The sequence below is a fragment of the Oryzias melastigma genome, linkage group LG12 (genome assembly GCF_002922805.2).
Source record: "Oryzias melastigma strain HK-1 linkage group LG12, ASM292280v2, whole genome shotgun sequence".
Classification (NCBI taxonomy): Eukaryota; Metazoa; Chordata; class Actinopteri; order Beloniformes; family Adrianichthyidae; genus Oryzias; species Oryzias melastigma.
In genome coordinates, this window is record NC_050523.1 from 8,369,105 (window position 1) to 8,396,327 (window position 27,223).

The window sequence follows — 27,223 nt, forward strand, 5'->3', positions numbered from 1 at the left end:
AATTCCAAAATTTTAAGTACGAGGGTTAAAAAGAAAGTATTAAGAAAGTGTTAATTTCTTGAAGGTCACTGAGCAATATTGTTCATATACTGAGCATTACCACAAATGTAACAGATTAAGAAAGATATGAAACCATCTGTTTGTTGCAGCTGCCAAAAAAAAAAACGTAATTAACATAATTTACAAGCGGTGAAGTTTGAGAGTCAAGCTCAGGAGGACGAGTCTCAGGGTCCCAATTTTTCACATTTGGTCCCTACCCTGAGAGGGACCAAAGGAACCAAGGGAATTTCAAAGTAAGAGCTCATAAATGGAAAGCAATTTCGTCACTTGAGATGATTTGTTTTCTCAAAATTCTCTTGAAATCTTTATTGATTTGACCAAATCAGAACAAACATTGTCCTTGTTGTGTCCAGTTATGAACACTTTTGGGTCAAAAAAAGAAGGTGGCGCAGCTGAATTAACCGATTTATAGGATTTTTATATGTGCTTGGCTAAATGGTGACAATATTGATTCTTGTGACATCCATGTACTCTGATATACAGTACAGTTCCTGAAAACATGCAACTGCCAAAATGTGCCTCTAATTAAGAGGGCTTTAACATTTAAACTATCAGTTTTGTCAGTCAGCCTTTGCAATTAAAAGTACAATTTCTCCATATTTTTGTAATATTTTCGTTTTGGTAAATTTTATCTACTAGATTTCTTTACAAGTTGAAGAAGTTACTGACAAAAGTTTTTAAACATTTACCCATCATTATTTCTGAAAGATCTTTCCTGCATAAGGTCCCACTCCAATCATTTTTTGATCTATTATGAAAGCGTTCCCAATGGTCTTTTAATTATGATTCTGCTGTTTTTGGCCAAAATCTAAAAAACTAGGACATGGTTTCAGCAGAGCACCACAAGTTCAATGGAAATTTGCCTTTGAGTTTTGGGCAGGGCTGTTGGCGGCCCTGCTTCCTGACAATCTCCTGCTTACACGCTCTCCCGCTAGTTATAGGGTCTTTAAGATTCTCTTTTCACAACTAATCCAGTCACTATTTAACGTTACACTATTGAGTTGCAAGAGGTATTTCCTTTTACTACAACGTTTTTTTTGGTTTTTGTATTGCATGTGAAACCTTTTTCTTTATATACATATATATATATATATATATATATAAATATATATATATATAGATACATATATGCTTTAATTAGTGAAAACTCCTTTTATAAAGTGGTAAAAACAAACTTGACTGTTAAAACTTGTGGTATAATTTTTAAAATATTGTATATTTTGCAAAATAATAAAGCTCATCGCGTCATTGCATTGAGAGATGAGATAATGTGCATGAAAAGTCTGAAGGCATCTCTTAAAAGTGCGCTCATTAACCAAACTAGCACTGGTTTGCAGGCAAACAGTGGCCATGATGAGAAATGCTGCAGCTGCCTGAGTTGTCACACGGAGCAGACTGACAATCTTTGCAAAACCACAACACTGAACCTCAGAACTTGATGAGATTCAAAACGACAGAGCGCTGCACTTAACTGTGCACTGAGAAAAGCCCCGCTCTCTCGGCGTTCATGTGGAAAAAGCGGGCAATAAAAAGCAGAAATTCACACGTGCACGCTTCAACATACCTGTAGATGATGCAGGCGCAGTCCCTGCAGGTCCCACAGTTCTCAATGTCCTGTCCGGTCCTGTATGAATGTCTTCTATGGAGAAGCACAAATGACATATCAGGGGTAGAGGAGGCATGACTACTGTGTGTGTGTTGGTGCGATGTGTGAAGTTCTCTTGTTGAATCCAAGGCATTCTTGCAAGTACACTAATCTCCTCCCTGGAATCAGCCCTGATCATTTTTTAATGAACGATACCCCTCCTCTCCTCAAACGGGCTCGGCCTGTTATGTAAAGCATGAGTCACTGTGTCACCCCAGGCATAAAATACATGCTTATGAGGTGAAAGTCAGGCCTGCGTACACAAGACCAATGGCTGAATTCTAATCCTGGAGCAAGCAAGATGTGTCATTTCATGAGACAGAAGGCTGCTGGGTCACATGTTCACATGAAGTAGGAGCTCGCTAAGTTGTTGAGCACAAATATCTATCAGAACCTTTCCATGGATTCATAGACCCCCATCTCTCTCCGTATGTGTACTATTTTGGTGCGATAAGGCAACAGAAATTACTAAGGAGCTTACAATGTAGGAAGATTAATTAAAGACGTGATGGGAATGGTAAAAGGTTTACACTAAGAGGCATGGAGCATCGGAAACTACCAACACAGCGACGGCAAACTGCTGATTTCTGTAAATCCACGTAATCTGCCCTCACGCTTGAGGAGAGAGCTGCAGCAAAGTGGGTGCAACCCAACTCCTCTGTGGTCTAACATGACATCAATTCTTTAGTGGATCGAGGGGACAGATAGGAGACAGTTGAGCACAGAATCCCCGTTGCCATTTGCATTTAAATATCAACTGTATTTTTAATGTGTTAAGTACAGATACCTTCGGATTTATAATGCTTACTATTCAAAGATTGGCTAAAAATAGAGGAGATGCACCACATTAAGGCCAAGGCACAATAGCCATCTCTCTATACCACTCACAACAGAAGATGCTGGAAGGTTATTACTGCTGATATTGGCTTTTTGTTAAAGGATAATCTGCCTATACTCCCCTCTTGGAGAGAGCGACGCTTCCATCTCAATATCACGTCTATCACTCATTTGGGTCTGCGTGGAATGAGCCAGATCCCCTGTACAGAAAAATTAACCGCCTTCCAATAAAACAGCAGGCACTTACAGCCTACATGCTGAAATTTACTTTCCAATTCTTCAAAACATTCTCATTTCACACAGTCTCCGCCTCCCGTTTCATTCCATCTATCCATCTACAGGGCTAAAAAGAGTCTAAAGGTTAAAGATTACCAGATGGCTCCACACTCTACACTTGGCCCTCGGCTAACAGGCCCAGTTTACAGCTCCATTTGCCTGAGGGTTCAAGTCATTTCAAATTTACAGCTTTTAAATGTGGGATGGCTCGTCTTTTGGCCCAGGGCTTTCACTGTTCATTTAAACCAAACAAGCCCCTCTCAAACTCTCTAATTCTAAGCTGTAAGACACTCTTCATTCAAATAGTAACACCTCCCGCCAATACCAACCTGTGCATAATAGGAAGAAAAATACCCCAGTGACATGTCTGTATTCTGGTCATTATGAAGTTTCCTTCTATTTAAATCGTGGGGCGTTTTTTTTCCTTGCTAAAGCATAATTAAAATTGAATAACTTGGGTCTGGAACAACTTGTCCCATGCAATTTAGTGCAGATGGTTGGAGTCATTTTGTGTGGTTTGGGGTTGGAACTGTGTTCACCACAATTTAGTAAAAATGGCTGCCTACTCACCCATCTCTCTCTGCTTCCTTCTTTTCAAGGTCTTGAATAACATCCAGCAGGACCTTAATTGTGTTCTGGCTGGTCTCCAGGACGCCTTCTAGGCTTTGAAGCTGGTTTTGCAAGCTACGTATGTCGTGCAGGGGTCCGTTGGGGCTCAGCAGCTTTTCTGTCACTCTTGATGGGTCAAGTTTACACCTGGCCCCTGACATCAAGCCCCCAAGAATCTCCTGGACCTGTTTTAGAGTGTCGGCTTGAGTCGGACTCAAGGGCCCGGCTGTGGGCCGCTCCCTGGAGACAGAGCAGCCCCTGGCTCCGGAACAGCCCTGCTGGTTTGAGGGGAGAGTGTGTTGGCTGTTGGGTGTGTTGGGCCTGGTGTTGGCTCCTGAGCAGAGCATTTTGTGTAGTACCCCAAGCTGAGCTTGGGCTGAGCTTAGACAGCTGGACTTAAAACAGGCCTTGGCAGGAGAGGAAGAAGAGGAGCGCCTCTCTCCCTTCATCACAGCAACTGGCGGAGTTTGAGCTCTGTGCTTCAGAGAGCTGGCTCTCTCACAAAGCTTTGGTGAGTTTGTACATTTCACATCCTCCTTTTTCTTATTTTCCCCCTCTTTGTCCTTGTCACTGGCCTTGCTCTCTGCCTTGAGCATCGGTGTTCGGACTGCGGTACCCGATGGCTCATTTCCGGTTTTTCTTGGTGTGTAGGGTGGAGGTGGTGGAGGTGGAGGTGGAAGTCGAATGCCCCTCTTGTCCTGAGCACGAGGAGCCTGAGATGGCGGTGTGTATGGTGGCGCAGCACGAAACGTAGAGGAGTACAAAGGAACCGCTTTTGTTGGAGTAGCACAAGCATTCTGTAGGGTGGACACATAGGTCTTCACGAGGGGAGGTGGAGAGGTGCATTTTAGTTTGGGGACCGGGGAGGAGTAGGGGGTCAGGCCAGTGCTAACCCCAGCAGAGGGGTTGTTCTGTAGAGTCTGGCACGGAATGTTGCAGTGAGATACAGTTTGTATGACTGTAGCATACGAGGAGGATGTTGGGTTGATTGGAGATGCATAGGGACCAGATGGATGGGTGGTGGTGTAATATGATATCGATGTGCAAGACAGGGCAGTTTGAGTCACGAATGTGCAGGGTGTAAGGTTTGTTGGAGGTGTGGAATGTGACGGTGGCTGATCTGCTACGCTTGTGGAATATTTGGTGGGATCACAAGGAGGGGCAACGGGAGTTATAATTGGGGTAGGGGCAGACAGGGTTAAAGGAGACGGAGACTTTAGGTTTGATATAGCAGAGGTACAGGTTCTCATGGGGCCTGTGGGTGGGTTTGATGAAATGTTCGTGCAGACGACAGCTGTTGAGGGGATTGGTGGCGACACGATGGTATAATAGGGTACGGGCTGTTGGGGAACAGTAGCGATGGAGGAAGGAATGGGTTGGGTATTGGATGCAGAAGGGTTGCAAGCTGATTTGGAAGGAGAGGAGCAAGGTGGCTTTGTGCAGTCTTCAGGAGTTTGTATTTTTGCACTTGAAGGTGAGGAAGAAGCACAATAAGGCACAGTCGTAACATGTGTAATGGGAGGGGTTTGAGTCACTGGTGTAGAAACATGGCTGTCAGACTGAATTTGTACCGAACTCGACGGTACTGTTAGCTGAGGAGTAGGAAGGGAATTGCAAGGTTGTTTCTGCGGTGAGGATGGTTTAGGATCCAGAGGGGGGGCGCTGGCAGATCTTACTTGTGTCTGAGTGGGATGTTGGTCAGTGTTTGGAGGTGTTGCTGAAGAAGAACTGGTAGTTTGAAGCTGGGCTGTGTGTTTTTTGTCATTTGGAGGTGGAGGCAGTTGGTGATTCTCAGTTTGACTTGGAGTGGTGCAGCGTTTCGAGTCTGAAGGTGAGGAGGGGCTTTCAGTTTGAACTTGAGTGGTGCAGAGTTTGATGGTTGAAGGCAAAGGGGATGGACTGGGGCTTTCAGTCTGAGTGGGAGTGGTGCAGTAGTGAACTTCTTTGCCGGGATCGCTCGTTGTCCGACTCAGTCGCTTTCTCCTCCTGACCACAGACGGAGTGCTGCTCCCCTGACGCTTCCCGCTGTCTCGACTGGACGCAGAGGCAGAGTGGCGTGGCTCAGTGCAATGAAGGACTGAAGGTGGGCAGCTGTGTCTTGAGGTTTTTACCACCCCAACTGCTGACTTACTCTCTGTCCTTGATACTTTGGACCTTCGTTCTATAGCAGTCCGATCCCCACTTCCTGCAGGTCTGCTCTGTTCTTTGGACCCAGGCAGTAACACATGGTTGTGCGTGAGGTACTCATCTTGAGAGTCGTGTTCGTCATCCCCATCAACGCCGACTGAGTCCCCAATGCTTTGGCTACGAGTGTGGGTGGAAGAGATAGACGGGGGCTTTTTCAGGCATGGGGATGTCTGAATGGCTGTGCTGGTGCTCGAACCGGGCTTACGCGTCATTGGCAAAGTCAGAGAGTTAGTCTGCGGCGGTGCCCAGCATCGACGGGTAGGACCAGGCGTTAACGGGTGAGGAGGAGCTCGCGCTAAAAAGGCTGCAACCACTTCTAATGTGCTCGCCATGTCCCCACGCACAGCGCCCACCACAGAGCTCTGCGCGGGTTGATCCCCCGTCCGCAGGTGGTCGGACCACGGCGGAGGTGTCCTGCTGCCGTGTTTGCGCAGAGGATGCGGGCTATCACAGTCTGTGGCAGGCCTTTGATGACCATTATTGTCCCCTGTGGCACTGTTTCCGCTGCTACTGCTGCCGTCCTCCAGGTCTTTGAAGCGAACCTGATGGGTACGGTTACGGCGCCGTTTTAGGCGGCTCTCAATATCCGGAGAGTCTCGGTTTAGGAGCACAGAGCGCACGGTCATTGTCCCCGGCAGCTTGTCTGCCAAAGTGCTCTTGCCATTGGTGTGGCCTGTAAGCATGTGGTTAGGCTCTTTGCTCACCATGTCTCCAGTTTCTTACTTTCCCCCAACATCCACAGAGTCTTCAGGCCGATTACTGATGTTTTGCTAGTTCATCAGTAAGGAAAGTCATCTCTCCATAACTTTCCACTTTTAAAAATATGATAGATTAAACAATTAAAAGAAATCCATCTAACATATTTTTCACAGTCATTTAGAGTCACTAATGTCCTCCATCAGGATTAACAGTATGCACAGGTCAAAGAATATATCAATCCATCTGAGAGCATCACAAACTGTACAAATTAGATAACTTCTGCAGGAATTTCGGGTCTTCAGCTTAACTTGTACAAAAATAAATGTATGCAGCATTAGATGGTCTTAAAATCTTTATGTCCACACTTTCCGTGCCTCTTAAAAATGTGCACTTTCATCTCTTAAAACCAGTTTTCCCCAACACCCACGAGACTTAAACTTTTAACGAGGCCAGAAAAGCTAAATACAGTTTGGGTTTTCCACGTGCCCATCTTTTAGTTCATCAACTTCTATTCTTCCACACCCTTCGACCCCCGCGCCCTCAGGAGATCGTGTGGCCTTAAGTATAGCGACGATCTTGAGTGCGTCATCGTGATAGGCTCTTCTTCTGTATTTGGAACTTTTCTTTCGGTCTGCGCTCTCTCCGTTTAGATTTGAGTACTTTGTCTCTGTTTCTTTTGTCGGCGCTCCTCTCAGTGACACATACTCTCATGGCTGAAGACGGCGTGGGCTCCTGAAGAGACGAGAGATACACAAACAGAAAAGACAAGGAGTAAGAAGCTGTAATTGTTCCCCACATTGTTACACAGAGAAACCATGTGCTGCTCCTCAGGATAAAGAGGCAAACAGAAGAATGCAGCTATTTTGAAATGCATGAATACAGAAAAAGAAACAGTGCAGGGCTGAAGATAACAGAAGAAACGCAGCAGAGGAACATACACTCAAAACAATTGAAGAGAGATTGTAATTAAGGCCTATTCACATTGGCTGAAGGGGATACTTATGTTTTATGTCTGTTTGATTTTCCTCACTCTCATTAGCCATTGTTAAAACCAAGCCGTGTCGTAGCGTTAATGCTGCTGCAGCTCGTGGGAACAGTGTTTGCTTGAGTCTTTCGAAAATGTTTCTTTTCCTCCGCATTATAACAGTGTGTTATCAGTCCTTGAGGATCTGCCATGTTGACATCCTCTCTGATTCATTTGGTCACTCTGTGACAGTCTGTCTGACAGGCTGTGGTTAGTAGTATGTTCTAGTCACTCCGATTCTGCGGCCTGATTCGTATTTATCACTTCGACTTCCCGTCTGTGCTGCTGGAAGTCGGGCGTGATGATTCGCGATCTATGGATCTGGAATGTTTGTTTCCTCGTGATGACACTCAGCCCCCTTTGTGCGCTAATTTCGAGTGTGACTTGCCTTACCCATGTCTTCTGTAGGAGGGGTAATTAGTGACTCCATCACACTCTCAGGTTATTTAGGGAGAGTGAAATACCCGAGGGGCTGCCACTTTTATTTACGTCCGCTGTTCTTCCTCCGTCTTTGGGGGAGGGCTTTAAGGAGGAGGATCTTTGTCACATGTGCCCTTCCTTCAACCTCCTTCAAAACATGATTATTAAAGAATAATTACGATAAGAAGACAGAGCCTTAAGGAGAAGTATCAAACATAATGGATTAACAGACAAGTCACGGTATTCCTTCTTATTTTACTTTCTTATCACAGCAGTGTTTACAGATGAGCTGCTTAACTATGAATCACACAAAACACAGAATCGCTCTGGGTAATGGTACACGTTTTCCCAGGCACACGGTGACTAAATCCAGCGTTGCGGTGGCAGAAAAATAAAAGAGAACATTTATCTTTAGCTTAATATTGACTTGCTTTGATCTACGCTGCCTATTTGAGCTCCACAGTGAGTTCTTTCTCAGTTTTTCAGATAAAATAGTTTCCGGTCTTGTTGCTTTTTCCCCCCATTAATGTCCCACTTCATTCCAGTTGTCAGTCTTCCAACCCATCTCTTATAAAAGCACTCTAGTTTCAACCTTCGCCCTGACACATTTTCCCGACTCCCATCCACACACTGTTGGACCATTACCCTCATTCATTCTTAAGGGTGTCACCCCCACAAGCGCCGGCTTTTTCTATCGTTTCTCCATCTAGCCCTATTTTTCCCCATTTCCCTCCTGTCATTCCTATCCCTTCTTTTCCTTTTCCCCGCTCCTCGCGAGGCTGCAATCTCCTTTGCTGCCTCTTCCTCAACTCTTTCCTCCCCTCCCGGTCTGTAAACTACCCACGTTTCAAAATTTACGCCGACAGTTTAATGAATCTAGACCTTCTTAATGCTGCGTGGGCTTACTGGTGAGGCTGAGGCCAGCCCTTTCCCACATGTGACATTTCCATGTCGAGCTTCATTGGCAGACAAAAGATAAATCACTGGGCAAGAGGATGAAGGTGTGAAACAGCATAATGCCAGCAAGGGTCATAACTCGTTGCGGTTATTATTTAAGATTTACTCCAGCCTCCTTCCTTTTTTCCTACCTACGCACATGAAAGGGCTTTGGTCTTTCTCTCCTGCTGGTGTTATGAATGTGCTTGTATAATGATAATGCTAAGGTCACATCTGATCCTCCTCTCGTGAGCCTCTCCATTTAAACCTTCCCCTGCACTGAAGACACAAGGAGGGAAGACTCCAGTTGCACAGATGCAATAAAAGCCCGAATCCTGCAGGGACGCTGCAAATTGCTTCAATGACAATAACACACTTTTGGGTCTCACGGTGCCGAGGAAGTGGAAGCTACCACGGCTGGAATTGTTATGTAAAAGCACGTCAGATGGGATTGTCTTGGCATGCTTAAATTTGTCAGACAAGACTGAGATGAGGAGGCACAAAGGGAAGGCAGAAGGAGCAGAGGTATACTCAGTTATATTTAGAGATGCTATGAGACAAATAGCAACGTGAGCGGAGCTTGAATCTCCATGAGTAAGGAGGATTAGCAGAGGTAAAGGCACAGGGAATATTAAAGCAGAAGGGTGCAACCTTTGGAAGCAGAGGAAATGTCATGGTTAGGGTTCAGCCAAGTGGTAAATTATGAGCATCAGCATGTCAGGGCATTTCAGGTGAAATTGGGGAGGAACTAAGAAAAGCTACTAAGAGGCTTTTTTAACACCCAGATAGTCCAGGGAGTTTGGTCCAACGGATCAAGGAATGTTTTTCAATCTTTTGTCAGTTTTCTTATTTATTATTTCATTTTCTTTGTGTTTCTTGGAGTGATACTGTTCAAAATGCTCTGAGCAAAAACGACAAGAAGCCCAAATTAGAAACACAGCTATCAGACAAGTTGTTGACACTTATACTTATAGGCAGCTGCATGTCCTCAGTACACTATCTTTCCTGACGAGACATTTTCAAACGTCTGTGCTATTTGTGCCACTTGTTTTTATTTTTTTTTCCTACTAAAAAGCTTTGGCACTTACATACATAAAATAAAATGAAAGAAAACTTCACAAAGGTTCACTTGCAAGTGAACAGATGTCCACATTTTCGGCTTTTCTTTTAATGATTCTTAATTGTTGGGAGTTGACTGCATAAGAGAACTGGACTAAGTGACTCCCTTGCCCAACATGTTCCAAACAGGAAGTACCCGCTGACTCCAAGAAGCCAGAACTCAATAGACTTCAATAGAGAAATAAGCAACTATTACTCAGTCATTATATTTATCAGAATAACCTTTTTTTGTCTTGAAAATCCTCATATTTTTCATATTTTTTTTCTGCAGTGCAAGTGATTCAAGTTATAAACTGGCCAATCAGATGCCTCAATTAAAGTATACGTCTCACATCAAACATTTGGAACGGGGCTGGTCCTGGAGATCTACCACCGCCTTTATTCTGCATCTCAAGCCCTGCTAGCTGTTGATAAGTTCAGTTAGATTTATCCAAATTCTGATTAATTGGCCTCATCTGATCCAGGAAATCAGCAGCAAGCAGTGCAGGGAGAACTGGAAAACCAACATATTTTCATCACCAAGTCGACACATTTCTTTGATTAAGGATCCTCCAAGTTAAAAGTTGACATTTTGGGTGTCTCCAACTTGACGTTTATTGAGGTGCTGGCTGTTCCAAATAAATCAAGACTCCCCAGCCTCTGGACCACAAAGCGGTACTGGTCCAGCACTGAGACATGGACTACACAGGTATTCTAACCCTAATCTAAATGGGGAATGGTACCGGTTCCGAGGGCGGTGCCAGACGCGGAGTGGATCAGGCTAGAGTTAGGCTATCGGGTTAGGGTATCAGTACCGGCCGTATCCTGAGGTTTTGGCCACGTCTGGTACCAAGTCTGACAAAACGACTGGACCCCTGATTTAATTGGAACAGCCAGCAGCTCAAAAAGTTGGGGACACCCAAAACGTCAAAAAGTGATGCGTAGAGGTCCTTAAAGTGCCCGTATGTTTTTTTTTTTTTTTTTTTTAGATTCCCAGTAGTTTTTTATTATAATTATGAAGTTTTTTTTTTTTTTTTACCAAAATCCCACAACTAAATGTCTTTAAAAGACATTTTTCATGTTGATCTGAAGCCTCTGTTTTCAAAATCTCCTCTAAGGGGGTGTGGCTTTTGGACCTGAGCTAAGCAGTCCCGCCCCTATTTCCCCCCGTCTATTATGATAACTCAGAGTCTTGCTAGCGTAAATCTTCACTGCTGCTACATAAAAATGTCAAGCAATATTGATGATGTCCAGCCGTATCATTTTGATCCGAATGTCAGCTTGGATGAGGAAGTGAAGAGCTTCATGGACCAAACTAAATCCAAAATAATGCTTTACAATCCTTTACAACTGCAATCAAATGAGCCGTCGTTCACATTTCCGTGATCACATCAAGAAGTCTCGCAGAAGGAAAGCAAAGAAAGCTCATTAATTCAAACAGAGCCTGTCTGTGACATTGATTTAAAAGGAGAAATACTCAGAAATCCCAAAACAAAATGATTTCTTTTTCATATAAAAATGACAAACATACATGTTAAAAACTCAAAAAACAAGATTTTCATCAGATGGGGACTTTATCCAGTCGTCAATATGTGATGAACGTGTTTTGGAAACAGGAGGGATGGTAGATCTCGAGGATCAGGAATAAGGTTTGAAACATTTGACAGATTCTCCCCAGCCTGCGTTTAATGGTAGGATTGTGGACTTCAAACAAGATTGGTAAGACTGGTCAACATAGAAATGTGGACTCAGACCATGTTCGTGATGTCACACTCTGTCCAGTTCTCATATACAGTCAATGGTGTATAAAAAAGGAAATTTGTCACATGATTTGTTACTATGGCCAAATACAAACCAGTTCCTTTGTACCTACAGTTGCATTGATCTGTTGTGTAAGGAATCACCCTCCATTCCTACTGAAGACTATTGTTTCTCCACAGCAGGGAATTAACAGCTCATTCTTACACCTACATTCTTCCACCGTAGCTTTCCAGCATGCAGTGCGGTTATATTTGCCAGCAATTAGAGGTTGTAGAAGTGGTGGGGTAATGTTTGCAACCCCTTTGTCAGGAAAAACAGAGGGAGGGGACTGCAGGCTGTCAGACGGAAAAGTCAGCATAGTTTATTAAAAAACAAGAAAACAGCTGAAAGTGCTCCAGCGGCGAGGGGTCCGACCAAACAAGCAAAAACCGACAAAAAGCTGCAACTAATGATGAGGATTTGGCAGAGATCGAATGCCGGAGCGAGTAATGACTAAAAGATAATGCAGCTGTTGCAGACAGGAACAGGAGTCGGGCGTGAGCAGGAAGTGAAAGAGAAGCAAAGATCACAATCCATGAAAAAGTTTCAAAACAAGACAGGTGATGAACGCTGAGATTACACTACAACTGCATAAATAGTTGTTACAATCTGACCGATTTGGACTGAATATAAAATAACATTTTCTCCTTTGTTGTTAGGGTGTTCCTTGCATTGTCTTTGAGACGCCCTTGTCGTGAACTGGTGCTTCATAAATAAAAAGTAGATCTTGATTTGTGAATATGGCTGCCGTACAACAGCATTCCAGCTGATGTGAGAGCAGATATGGTGGCTAGACTTCTGCCCAAGGACACACGGGCATGAAACTACGGCATACTGAGCCGCAAACAACTCATCTGACCAGCGGACTACAGTAACAGGTGGAGACGGAAGCTAAGAACGGACGAACACCGCAGCAAAGAACCCCTGAAAGCTGCTTCATTCTCCACGAGAAGTCAGACAAATAGCCATGCATGCATGGCTGGGAGAGCGCGAGCATTGTAACAACAGGAGCCGAAAGTGGCAGCGCGGCCGAAAATGGCTGGTTTGGAGTTGATTGAAGAGAAGGAAAACCGTGGTTAAAATAGATCAGATCCAGGTCGCAACACCTTTCTCAGCCTCTCTCTTGTGTTTGGCATCACGCCTCACGCGACACTTTGCTTTCTGCTTTAATCACATCCACTTGGAGTGTTTGATCAATCACCCTCGACGCACAAGACAAGAGTTCAACTAAGGTGATGTGTGAAAACGAGCTCCATATTTGGAGCTGCAGGACAATTTCAGAACTGCTGTTGTTTGTGACAATACGCCTTACTTTTAGTGACATATGAACCACACATTTACTACTATACACTCATTATTAGGGGATTGTTCTAAATATATGAAAAAGAGAGATTATACATGAGAATTTAAAGTCCCACTCCAAGTATATTTTTTCTAAAATTGTTCTCATTGTTCTTTATTAATTTTTAGCTAAAACTAAAAAGCCAGTGTCATTTTTTTAAGATATTCTTTAAAAAAAAATTTAAGAACATTAGAAATTTGCCTCTTGATTTGTGGGTGTGACTGTTGGGAAGTTATCTCCACTAATTTCCCATCAGCCATTTGTTTACACTCTAGCTTTTAGCATCTCACGCAAGCATAAGCTAACATTAGCGCTGCAAAAAATGCCGAGCTACATCTGAGCTACCCAGACATACTCTTTGAGTCATATACCTGCTTTAAACGAGGAAAACAAAGAGGTTTATTGGATCTTTTTGTATCCAATGGATGCATCAGAATTGTAACAGAGAAAGGAAACTTTTGCCCACCGATGGCAGTTGCTGCGTCACAAACCTGAGCTTTTTCAAGTCACAGGTTTTCATCCATTCCGGATCCGTCACAATTTAAGTAAAGAAATGCTCAGTATTAATCCTAAATTCATTTCCTCCATTATGAGAAAAATGGTAAATGTTAAAAACACCTCAAAACACATTCTATTTCAGTGGGTCTTAAAAAGGTATCGGAGCTTAAACATATAAAATCCTTATTTTCATGTTAAACTTTTTTTTTTTTTTGCCCCAAAGCTTCCCTCTCTTCTGCCATTTTTACTTTAGAAACTTTCTATTTGGCAATACAGACCAATGAAGAAATAAACCAGTAGGGGGAGTGCTTTTCATCCTGCTAGTTTCCCTTTAGGAAGGTGGGTAAAAAATAAAGTGTGATGTGTTTTTTCAAAAAGTTTTAAATTGATAATATTTCATTGCTTAAAATAATCTATTAAGGATAATGTCATAGGACAGAGAAAGAGTAAAATGGAAAAAAATATAAAAAAATAAGGGTGCTAAGTAACAATAGAGTGATCAGTGCAGAACTCCTTCAAATCAAACATTATTTAGAGCCATATCTGATTTAATTGTTGTGGTGAAATACGTATCAGGAGCAGAGAAAACGTAAGGGAAGAACTAACAATTTAATCTTATATTGTCTAAGCTGTAATTTGAAGCTAGTTTCTCCAAGAGAACCTGGCCGCAGACAACAAGACGCCAAGATGGCGCCAGAGCATCATTAGCCGGAAGTCCTCAAATGAAGTTTGAAACAAAGTTCACGCTCTTCCCCTAGAAAAACACCAGGACTAGGCAACGGTTAGGAATCTTCTAGTATAGATACCCAAATTCAGCTTCTGGTGGACAGTTGCTACATTTCTGGTTCCGGCTAATAATGAGTTTAGAGGGTCACCAAACAGGGAAGTTGGAGGATGACTTCACATGCAGATGAAATTTGAAAATCCAGTCAGAGGGGACTGACAGGACTGTTATCATTACTGGAGCTGCAGATCATGACGTGGAACTTATGAAACTTACATGGTTTGACCAATCACAAAATTAAACTGTAATACCTTAATTCAACCTGTAGGGGGCAGCACACAGACGGTTTTTGACTTAAGATATAAACAATTTTATCTTAATTGATCAAAAATGTGGCAATAACCAACAGGCAACACATTTAAAGCCTCATTTATAGAGATCAACAGACAAAAACTGTTGTTTTAGGGTTTGGTGACCCTTTAATGTTTGGGCGCCATCTTGCCTGCAATCAGTTATTTAGCTTTTTGGTAGGTATAACTTTCTCCAACTTTGACCTTTACAAATTTATGAAAAATGACAAGGCAAACAAGTCTGACAGAACAAAAAACACGACTGCCCTCGATGTTTTAAGTCACACTGCAGTCTAAAATGTTTGTTCTTATTATGTGCAGTACACTCCAAAGTGTACAATAAAATAATGGGGAGTATAAAAACGTAACCAAAAAAGTTTCATTAAAATTAAAAATAACCGTTGAGGCAGATTAGTTCCAAAAAACAGACTAATTCTGTTATACATATTTTTTTTTTTTGTACTTTCGTAAAATCGGGTTTGTGATGGAATAATATAACAAGCCACCTAGTGGCTACTTGTTGAACTGACCCCGCTGCTTTTTTTTTAAAATGTGCTTTGAAAATGAAGTCAGAATGTTGCTCATCTGTTAAACTCTAAAGCTGCATGCTGCACTCTTAAACACGCGTAGAATTTTGGGATTCCATGTTCGGAATGTTTGTGATCGTACATCACTACGCAAACTTTTAAGTCCGGTTACATACAATTGGGCCTACTGATTGTACGCTGATCATAGCTTGATGCATAATCGCAGTAATCAGGGCCTCACATTTGGTAATGACATATGGGTAGCGTCCTTTTCATTCTTGAACGCACCACACTCAGCTAGTGTGAGGCAAACAAGCATTAGAGCATCCTGTGATTTTGTAAATTCTCTCACTTAGAAATCATGGATTAATCTGAAATTTTCATTTTAGGTCCACTGTGAGAAACATAATCCAAAATAAACTTTAGAAAAAATGTTGCATATTTATTTTATATTATTATTATTTAATCATTTAATAATTTATTTGTATATCAACACTGAAAATACATATTTGAGAAAATCAATGCTAAAATTTGGTACAGTCACCTTAGTTTGTGATTACACAGCTTCCTGTTGTTTGTCACCAGATTTGCATTCACTGCAGGAGGGATTTTGGCCCACTTCCCCACACAGATCTCCTCTAGATCAGTCAGATTTTTTAAAAATTGACAAATAATTTCTTTTTCAGATTGAAAGTGTGACATGAAAAAGAGTATGTTGTGTAATTTGGAACCACGCATATATCCTATTAAAATACGTTTAATAATAGTCATTATTTCTGAAAAACCTTTTAATTTTTTTAGATCCTTTTGGCCCAAAAAAACATGGTGGAGGATTTTGAAAATTGTGCTTCACGCTGCACACTTTTTCCTTAAAATGTTTGTCAGCGTGTGGTTTGTTATTGTCTCAGCTGCACTTTGCCTGAATAAAAATATCAAACGATTCAAAGTAAATACTTTAAAGGTTAGCTTAGCTATAAAATGGTTGTTTTTTGTACTTAACTTAAAAAAAGTATTTATTTAGTTTGTAGTGAGTAAAATACGGTAAAATTTTTTCCTTTACTTTTTATTTTGTACAATATTTTCCAAAAACCTAAAACGATAAATAAAAAGGAAAAACAATCGTGTATACGAAGTGTTCACATTTTACCCCCAATATATTCCTGCATGAAAGTGTGGCGAGTTTGGTATTTTCATGTTTTAAAATGAAGCTTTGATGAAACTGTACGAAGCTGCAACTCAAAGACTTTCATATTAACATGAATGTTGTTGTGAGTCGATAGTCTTGAGTCATTAGAATTTCTATTATTAAAAAGAAGATTGCAGCCACCTTATTTGTTCTCCTCAAGGATACTTTCTCATTTTTGGAGTGTGAGAGCCAGAAATGATTTGTTCCATCCCCTGCCCAGTATGAAATCCTAATTTGCGGGGCGCTTGGATTGTGATTGTCAAATTTCAGGATGCCTTAAAGAGCCTGAATTTAGATTTTGTCTCGTCTTGCTGGCTTGTCAGTTTATTTGCTTTTGATTTTGTCTGCTCCACTCACCCCCGCAGGTTTCAGAGAGGTAATATGTTCAGGTCTCTGTGTGAAATGTCAGCTACAGAACAGAACAGGTGGTCGGACTGACATGCCCACTGCACAACTCTGTGCTGCATGAACAGCCGCTCCTTAGAGGTTACACTCTCTGCTGGACTGTCGTGCAGAAAGACTCCTCACTATCTCCACGCTGCATCGTAGAAGTTGCCGTCCGGGAAAAGCAGCAAACAGACGGACTCTCCAACGGGGTTATAATTAGGAGAAAATAAATTGGAGACAAAGGACAGCATTTCTTGCAGAGTCTGCAAATCCTGCTGACTGTAGAGATAGCTAACTGCTTTAAGAGATGCAAAAATTAATCAATCAGAGCTCCATTCTGTTCTAATGCTCATGCAGACTTAAAAAAAATCTGCAAAAACTAGAAAACACTTCAGAGTGAGGCGTGCGCAAGTATAATAAACTGTATTTTTAATTTTTCTTAAAAGCGAACTCCCTCTGCCAGTTTGAACTCAAACTTTAAAAAAAAACCACACAAACTCAAACGTGAGTTCGATTTAAGCTCCTTACACTTTAAAGAAGCTCATAAAGCTGCATGTTTTCACAAAAGAACTCCCACACCTGCAGTGAAGCAAATCCCAACACCCAAACACACTTTTCCACCAGATTTTTTACACACTCAGCTCAGCAAGGGACTATTGTGAGAGCATGCACACACCCCCATTGTCAGTATAAATAAGTCCACACACTCACCTGCCAAACGCATCAACAAAATGCAAGCATGCACGTGCAAAGTGCACGCAATTACGTAAGTAAAACGCTAAATTGTCACTTTTAATGTGCAGGATAAAAGCACTTGTGTCCTCGGCTCTGTCATTCTTCACTTCTCTATCTCTATGGTGATGCTGAGTAAAAGCTGCTGCGAAGATCTTCTATCAGGACAGAACTGAGTCACACGTACCACATCGTTCTCTTCCTATTGCCCTCTGTCTTGTCTCCTTCTCCCACAAGCGCTCTTCTCTGCTCCTCTTCTCTGCTATTCCTTCACGTTGCTTCCTCCCATTCTTCCATCCCTCATGTTTGCTTTTTTATCCCCCACCTCTCCTCTCTGTGTCACTGCCGCTCGGTGAGCCTCACACCGCTTCCTCTCCAGAGCCCATCTGCTCCTCTCCTGCTTCAACTCTTTCTTTTTTTTTCTTTTTCCTCTGGTTGGTGTTTTCCTCTATCTCGCCCTCCTCTCCTCCTGTGGATTCATGCCTTTCACGTGGGAACCTCTCGTTTTTTTTGCCATCTCCACGCTCCGCTGTGCCTACCTAGTTGTCTGTGCGCTTGTGCTGTGAGTGGAAGTAGAAGGACAGGAGGGGGAGCACGAAGACAAGAGTGAGCAAACAGACAGTTATCCTCTCAGATGCTCCTTTCAGCTCTCCCTGCCTTGTTCCCTTTTCCTCTCTCCCGCTTTTTCCCCGCATCTCTCCATCATGACCTCCTCTCCCCGTTGCCATGCAAGCCGCTGTATCCTTGTAAGCAAAAAAAAAAAAAAAAAAAAGGGAGGCGGGGGGATGAAGGAGTGCAGAGAGGGGGAGCTATGCGAGTCCTTCTAATTAAAAAGCAGAGTATGTACGGCTGCAGAGAGCAAGAAGGAGGAGAACTAAATTATCCAGTGGGCGTAACCAGAGGACAGAGGCAGTCAGTGGGAGGTGGAAACGAGGGGCTGGTTAGAGGAGACTCCGACGGTTAGTTTGAGGTGGGGGAAACAGAAGGGACACCAAGGTCAGCTGGAGAGGAATGCAGAAAGGTCAGGCTGAGCGCGGGGGGGCGGTGGAGAAGGAGAGAGGAGGAGATGTGAACAGACAGGTAGAATTATTCTACAGATATCTCCCATATGAGCGGGGGCAGAGCCGTGACCAGCAGCATAATAGAGACACATGGACAAAAGACCTCTGGAGCAGAGGCAGATTCACGGCCATCGAAGGTTAAGCCGCCGCTCCGCTGTTTCCAGGCCTCTCGTGCATGCAAATAAGAAGAACTAACTCAGCGTACGTCTTAACTTATCTTTGGTCAGAGGTCGTGAGGGCTGGGAAACTCTTTTTGGGATTTTTTCATACTAAACTGTATCTGCCACATCATTACTGTACTGTTTTTCACCTGAGGCTACAGCAGGTACTGGAACATCGCAGTGACTGAGGGGTGAAGTCTGCACACATGCCTCCAGGGCTGAGACATCTCATCCCATTCTATCTGCTCTGATCACCTCTTTTGTCCCAACTCTCCATCAAAACCATTACATTTATATATATATGTATTTCTCCGATTTTCTTTTTACAGCCAATTTCCGGCAAATGAAAGGATTTCAAACATAATTTCATGGAAGGGGTCCAATTATAATACTTGGGCGGGATTTTAACTGAGCTAAATTTGCAGGTCATCGAGTGTAGAAGTGAGGCTTCATATAACTGTGTGACAGATTTAAATATAGGGATTTTTCTTGCACATGCACATTTTTTCTTATTTTTGAGGAATTCCTTCACAAAGTTGAAGCTGTAAGTCTTCTCCTCCACAATTTTTTTTTACACGCCCCCCTGATAATGAGTAAAAGTCATTTTTAACATTCTATTCTTAAATTCTGCAGTTCCTCAAATGACCACTAGAGGCTGGTTTAAGAAGGGGCAGTTTCTGCAAAATATAAACTGTGTGCAGCCTGGTGCCAATATTTGATTCAATTTAAACTTTACTTTTTTATTAATTATATATGTATTTGTGGTAATCAATTTTTTGTATTTTATTTTAAAAATAATGTTTGCGCTTCACTTTTACATTACTCTGAAGCAACAGGTTCAAAGGCTTCTGCAGAAACAGAAATAACATTTATAGGTTAGCTCAACAGAATTTAACATTTCTGTTTCTTGGAAATGGATTTTACTCCACACAAGCCATAATAAAATCAATGCCTGGCCTCAAAAATCTCCTTCCTGTTGGGATGTTCTGGTACTTTCCTTTTAAGCTTACTAAAAGCCAAAAGTTGAAATATTTTGGCTCAGGAAAGAACAGCAAAAACATGATATTTTTTAAATTCACACTCCGATCACCTTTGATTTATTTTAAAAGTGTTCCCTGTTGTATTTTAATTATCACAAATATATGTTCTTTTTCAAACAGCCCCCTGATTCAACACAACTTAAACAAAATAATACAAAAAAATTGAATTTTTGTTTAATTGTCCTTATATATGTCCTCCATCATCACCTGTTAAAAACACCAATAACACAATTATTATAGGATTGAATCTAAGAGTAACTTTAGCTCATGTGTCATAGCATTGGAAGATATGGGATTTATTGATTGATTGATTGGCCGCATCGCATATTAATTATTTTTCTTTCAGTAGTGTCTCCTCCACAACACTGCGTACAGAATTTATTTTGAAAAGCTATATTTCCACAGAAAATTAAAGGAAACAGGAAGTTATTTTATTTAGAAGAAAGTTACTTATTCTATTTATTTAGCAAGCGCGTGCTGCCCAATTTATAAAATAGAGCTCTATTCACTGACTATCATTTAAAGGGAAACTAAACAGTAAAACAACTTTTTTTTGTGGCTGTTTACCTGTAAACGTGGGGCTTTAAAAGTGCCAACTGTTGGTTCCTTGCCACATTTTTTACAATTTAAAATAAACTTGTTTAATTATAGAATTCTGTGGTGAAATTAACATCACTTTGCTCTGCACCACTCTTTATTAATAAAGATGCAGCGTGACTGTACGTTAGCTCAAGCTAACCTCACTGTCAATAACAGATCCAGACCCCCCTGGGCCTTTATTTGTTATAAAAAAAAAAAAAAAAAAACTCAAACCCAATTCAACCATATAAACAGACCTACAGTCTGCCAAATGTTGAAGAAATAGTTTGTGTGAAGTAGGCTGTATAAATTGAGAAGAGTTTCTTGGTTTTCTGGGCTAAACTGCAACTAATATTTTCCCCTTTTGTGATCTTGGTGTTGTGACGTCACCAAACCCCAGTCTTCTTTAAATGGGTGAAATGTTAGTCAGCCTTTTGATCTCAATATTAAGTCAAAAGATGAATTTTAAAAATTCAGCTTCAGTGCAATAGTATAACAAATAAATAAACAATTAAAGTGACAAAATTGATTTTCCAATGCAAAAAGCCACCTAGTGGTCATTTGATGAACTGATCTGGCTCCAAATACATTTGGTAAAGGGAGTTTTTTCTCGAGCTTCTTCCTCATAAGAAGACTCGATTTTTCCTAAAGGTGACATCTGCAGCGAGCCATTGTTGTCGCTGCAGATTAGGTGCAAGAGGAACCATTTCTTTACAGAATAGAAGGAATTAACATTATAATACACTTAAAATCTAAAAAAAGGTTGATTTTGCAGGATGTAGGCCCTTTAAACCTTCTGTTAGCGTCTTAGATACGTGCCCTGCTGAAGCTAGATTTTGTTTTAATATCTTAAGTAAGAAAATTCCTGCATCATGCGATGTTAAATGTCTTATTTGTGTTGATATGCAACAGTATAGACGTCGTTGAACATCAATAGACACTTTTGTACATCTTCAAGGCCAAAAAGGCCGTCTGTCATGAAGTAAAATGCTCCGCCTGCATCTCAGAGCGTCAGATTTTCCACATGCTTTCCCCCTGTCTGCACAACTTCAATGGCTCCTCTGCTTAAGCCACCTTTGCACACTCACTTAATTGATGACCCGCCTGCCTGCACAGTTCGCAGCCTTCTGGGGTGCAATTATTGGTTTGACATTCTTTGAGCAGTTGTCAACTCCATTTAGCATCATTTGACTGGATTTCCCAATAAATGTCAATAAAATCGTGGACTTCCTGTGTTTGCCTTTGAATCCAGTTAACAGCGCCGTTGTGACACTATGAGAAGTCACATCTTCCAAAGAATGCATGACAGGTCTGCATTATTTATGGGCTAAACACGCATAAAACTCTTTCTTCATTAATGTAGACCAGCTAACTTGTCCAGCTTAAATACGGAATATTTTAAATATTCATTCACCAATGGAAATCCTAGAGCCTGCAGAGTGCTAAGATAAAGCATCAGTGTCTTGTCGAATAAAAGATGCAGCCCTTGTAAATCTATAACAAAGGACTATGAGACTTTCATGTCTTTCAGATTCTCTCTGTAGTCTCTCCAAATGCTGCAAGAATGGATCAAGCCCCAGGATCTGCACCTCAGCTGGACTGAAGCACAGTGACACATGAGCTTGAAGGGGTGTTCAGGGTCATTTGCAGCTTTTGCTCGGCATGACAGCAGCAACTTTGATGTCGGAGAGAGTTGAAAGACCAGTGATGTTAGAATTAGCACGTCTGTGGCTGTCTGGGACTGTCAGTGCGGTGAAACAGCAGATGGAGCGGCGGAGGATAATTAGAGGAAGACAGACTCCATGAGTCCTAAAAAACATGTTGAGTAGCCTGCTGGCTAAAGAGAGGCCTTTGAGTTTACAGACAGCAAAGAGGGGTTTGCCGGCTGCATTGTGAGAGGTTTCCCATCAAAATTTAATAGCATTTGAAGCTCCCTTTAGTGTTCACCGCTCAGTTCTGGATTTCACTGGAGTTGGTTCACGGTCAGGTTATTATAAATGACCTATAAAGACTTTTAAGCTACAGACAGAATAGCTGGAAGTGAAATCAAGCAGGAATTATCTAGTTAAAGAGTTATAGGTAATGCCAGGAGCTTTTAAATTCCAATAGATATGACGTGGTAGTACAAGATGATGACAGACAACACATTGTGCTTGATTTAGATCATGTCAGTTTGTTTTTTTATCCATTCATACTAAGTATGTCCTGCAGTAGTTCTGGACTACAAGGACTACCCTATTGTTTTTGCAATTCTTCTTAGTGCACGTTTAAGCAAACATTTCTCACTCGCTACATCTTTTAAAGAATCCCCAAATTTGCATGCACGTAGTACCCAGCCAAAAAAGGCAAAAATCTCTCACAGTATGGAGTAAAAAAAGACTCAAAATCTTCTAACAAAACCAAAACATGAGTTGTGGCAACACATTCTCATCTCCAAGTCGTCACATATTGACATTTGGCTAAGGACCCCTCTGCGTCACTTTTTGACGTTTTAGTCCCAAACTTTTTGACGTGCTACCTATTCATAAAACCAAGAGTCTGCAAACCTCGTGAAGCGTCCAATACCGGTAGCCTAACCATAACTCGGCACTGGACGCTAAGCCGGATGCAGTACCAGACGCGAACCAGACCCAGATTAGGGTGTCTCTATTTTCTAGTTCCTCTATTCTCTTTGATCCCGCTTTCCCTGCATGTACCTTTGCCATAGAGCTCATTGGCGAGTGCCGGTTCCCAGTCATGGTGATAGAAAGCGGCGCGAGGTCCTCCACGACGCCCAGGGAGTGTACTGTGTTGATCAGCCCACATCCCACTCTGCTCCCTGGGTGTGGAGAAGGATTGATTCTGTCCGCTCTCTGGGTGCCAAAGAAGACTTTGCGCCGGCTTCTATCACCATGACTGCGAACCGACGCTCGTGTAACCGCATAAATACAGTTCTGTGTGTGTATCAGGCGATTGGTACTTTTTAAAGATTTTTATTTGTAGTTAGTTTTAAGCTGCTGTTTAAAGTTGTGCGTGTGTAAACTTGAGTTTTCTTGTTTTGTAATTTTTGTACATGTGAATGCACAAGTGCAAGTACACACAAAATGTATTTGTATGAGTTATAAATCAAGAATTACATTAAAAAAAAAACAACAAATGAGGCTATATTGTCTCCATAGAAATGGCAGTAGAAACTTGTGTAGCTAGCATTCAATACTGTGGGAGTTTTGAATGCAGAAGCCTAAAATACACATTTACGCACTTCCCCATACACTTTTATTTGAAGTGACTGCTTGAACTCATCTTAAAGTTTGGTAACTTCTCTTTTATCACTCTATCACGATATCAGGATGTGTTAAAATGTTTTTCACTAATACATTTTGATGTTAGAAAGGTTTAATTTAACTGCTCCATCTCCTTTAGTCTTTTGATTTTACTTTTCAAGATAAACAACCGGACTTCAATTAATCTTTATCACAAAATCTAAATATTTCCTGCATGTTTTTAATCACATTTTGTGCTGCTGGAGACGCCACAGGATGCTTTTATCTTACTATCATTTGTCGGTGTTAAATGTTTTTTTGTGCCTGGCAACAACAACAAAAAAAGGGAAAGGGGCGGGGGCTATTACGCCGATATTACGATAAAAACCCAGATCAAGTCATCAATCACAGCCTAATACAAGGTTGCAGGCTGGAAGGACGTGTCTAATGGTGAGATCTCACCGCGGCCATTACCTGAAAGGATTTTATTATTTTGCTTTCCCAGTCCGAAGCGTGATGGATGAGCGGGACCAGCCAGTCATTTGCCAGGCCTAAGTACAACTGGCATGTCTTTGATCTGAGCCGTGCCCTGGACACTGTCAGAGATCTTAAGTTGCTTTGATGAATGAGGGAACTTCTCCTGCTTTGTTTCTGGGCTAAATAATGACTTTTTTTGTGCGTCTCTCCTTTTGTCTCCAAACAAGGCTGGAGGTCAGAAGAGAAACGCAGCTTGGCACCGTTATAAATGAGAGGACAGATGCCCTGTGAAAACAGAGGGCTGTGCGGCTGCTGTGGTGTAGAGGGCACCTCGCTTCACACTACTTTTTTCAGTGCTTGGCATTGTTGAGTAACCTCCGGGAAAGCTTTTGAAAGGTATTTTAAATCAACTGTACTTCAATCAGTTTAGACATTTTACTTTTAATGCTTGTGAGTAGTGCAGCCTCCGGATATAATGCTTTTTAATAGCTTTTTTCCACCAGGTGGTGATGTTGTTCATGAAGTGTTGCGCAATGTTGCATTACACTCTTCAAATGACTTAGAAAGAAAGGAGGGAGAAAAAAAAAAAAAGCAATTTGCCTTTAAATTCTGTTTACTTGTTTGACCCGTGCAGTCCACGGGTTCAGCCTGGAGGCTTGTGTGTTTAGTGAACTGATAATTATTAGAAACTCTCGGAGTAAATGGGTAAACGCACTGATGATAATGAGAAATGTTGGGAGTAAAAAAGACAGCGTGTGTGTGGCAGCATGAGTGAATCCAGAGCCGGCGCCCTGCAGATGTCAAGCCTGAAAAAGAAATGTCACAGAAGAAGAATTGGCCTGACTGGATGCATATGCAGAAAAAAAAAAAAAAAAATCTCAATTTTGATTTATTTCACTAAAGTTAGTTCAATAGGTGCAAAGATCTAACAAGTTTCAGGTACGTAAAGTGTAGATGAAGCGACTAAATTCGCTTTGGTCCACTCCATTTGATGTTTTTAAGGCGCACATCAAAGGGTGTTTCTCTGGCCGGTACAGCGGGCAGAGGATTAAAAACCTTTGAAAACGTGTTTTATGCGTTTCACACGATCTTATTCACAAAACTATTCCATGTTAAGAACCGCTTATGCCATCAACACAGAAAGTATTTGATTTTTGAATGAACACATGTTGAAAAAGGCCTCTAAAAAGGTCCATAATGGGGACGTTCGGCCTGAACCTTAATGTAGAAGTGAGTGGAATTTGTTATTTTGGAAAAAAATCACACACAGATGGGCGACATTAAGGGGAGGAAAATTTCCTCCAACAGGAAAGGAACAATAAATCACAAGATGAAGAAGTGAGTACGTTTTTAAGGCAAAATTGACCCGTTTCAGCTACACTGGAAACTACGAACAGTAAAGCCACTATAATTATGTAAGCAATTAATGTTATTTGGCCTGATTTTACACCAAACTGCCGCCAGTTAAAAAGACAAAATAGAGCTAGACTAAGGAATAGACAAACAAATGGCTGAAGGCAATCAAAGGACCCGTCCAGACGCCAGGAAATAGTTTCGTTTGCATACAAATGATGGCATGACGGTGTAGAAAAATGTTAAGGCGGGAGACAGACGTGAATGCGAAGCAGTTTAAAGACAAAATAAGGAGATGCTGGGAAAAAAACCTGAATTGAGCACAAGTGAACGTAATTACTGACCAGAAGAAGGAAAACCAAACACCAATGGAATGTTGGTTCATCATGGTAGAAAAATGTGATAATTATTCATGTGAAAGTGAAAACATTTACAGACACGGGTTAACTATGCTAACTACACTGCTGAGTAATATACAAAAGTAGGGTCAAATTAAACACAGAGTTTGTGGATCTTCACTTCTATGATAATAAAAGCTTTTTGTTTTCGTATTATACCTTATCATGATACAAATACAATACAATAATGAAGCTTTATGTTGGAGAATGGCTCTGAGATGGACTAGTAAACCATCCAGCTTTGCCCAACAGTGGATGTGATGGGCTCCAGCATCCCCGTGATCCCAAAAGGGATGAAACTCGTCAGGAAAACAGATGGATGGATCCAACTCAAAACCATGAATAAACCACCCAAAGAACTCGTGAACCCAGACGTCATTGAATTTCTTCACTTTGACATTCAGAGCACTGGACAGAAATCATTTTGCGCCAGAACCCTCGTGATGCTTTGTTTTGATTAAAAGATCCCCTGACCAGTTCTAAGTGAGCTGCCAGGCACTAGCCGAGGGAATCCGCCAGGGGGTGACTACCACCAAGAAGGGTATAGACTGTTAAAGGGGTGACAGACCAGCCAATACGGAAATTATGCATAAGCCATGCATGATTATTGAGCTATTTATATGCATTTATGTAATTTTATCGTATGTGCTGTCATATGTGCGGCATAAACGTGATACAAAAGTTTCACATCGGTGGTACATGTGTGAATAGTACGAGGAACGCCACAAATTTGCAAATGAATCTCACAGAAATCATGCACAATAGCGTAAGATCTACGTAATAATTAATACATAAAGCTTGCATAAACTGTGCAGTTTTCAACCAACGAAAGGTTTTGAACAGCTAAACACTGAAATCACGTAAAGCCCCATCGGCTGAAACTGCCATAGTTCAACTATCCTCCTCCATCGTCAACCACCAGAAGGAGCCACCGCCAAGTTTTTACATCCTCCTGAGGATCTTCCTCACTGCATCTCCCATCAGCCTTTGCTCTCTGTTCTCATCAGAAAATCATCTCAAACAACATTTAGCAGAGCTCGGTGCGAGGTCTTGTTTGGACTTCATACAGTCTGAGCGTTTTTTCTTGCCTTATTCTCCGTGTCCTGACCCTTGCTTGTTCCTCGTCTGTCTGCCTCGCTCCGTGTTTTTGACTCCTGCCTGGTTTATGACATTGCTCTGCCTTTCCGTTGTTTGTTATGCTCGCCATTTAAATGTTTGCATATGGATCCACATGTCTCAGCGACTTCGTTACAGCAACACACTCTCAGTAAAATGCGTACATATTCCACGACTTTGCACTCTGAAATACCGTGTATAATATACGGCAAACACGTGCATATGATACGCAATGGTAGAGAATAGGTAGCGCCGGCGTACAATATACACGACTTTTTAGGTTTCGTTTTGATCACGTGGTCAGAAATCCTCCGGCTCTTTTTTAAATGACGTCGTTCCTGGTTAAGGTTAGGATTACGGTTATGGTTAGGGTTAGAAAAGCAAATTGATCATTTGTGGGGCTGTCTGTGATGCTCACGCCTCCACCAGGGGACGTGTCAAACGTGGAAAACACATTTT

General features: G+C 41.7%; 1 protein-coding gene across 7 annotated transcripts in view; it reads right to left on the minus strand.

Annotated features, from left to right (window-relative positions):
- Nucleotides 1-27,223, minus strand: part of LOC112163224 (mucin-17) — a 76,602-nt gene that overhangs the window by 40,308 nt on the left and 9,071 nt on the right. For 2 of the 7 annotated variants that reach the window (XM_024299514.2, XM_024299515.2), the window contains exons 2-3: nucleotides 3,389-7,045; nucleotides 1,625-1,699 (exon numbers count right to left, since the gene is read on the minus strand). In XM_024299514.2, coding sequence (XP_024155282.1) covers nucleotides 1,625-1,699; nucleotides 3,389-6,321 — 3,008 coding nt within the window. In that variant the 5' untranslated portion in view covers nucleotides 6,322-7,045. Of the gene's footprint in view, nucleotides 1-1,624; nucleotides 1,700-3,388; nucleotides 7,046-17,316; nucleotides 19,714-22,874; nucleotides 23,002-27,223 lie in introns of those variants that run through there. The other 5 variants (XM_024299517.2, XM_024299512.2, XM_024299518.2 and 2 more) reach the window with 5 other exon arrangements.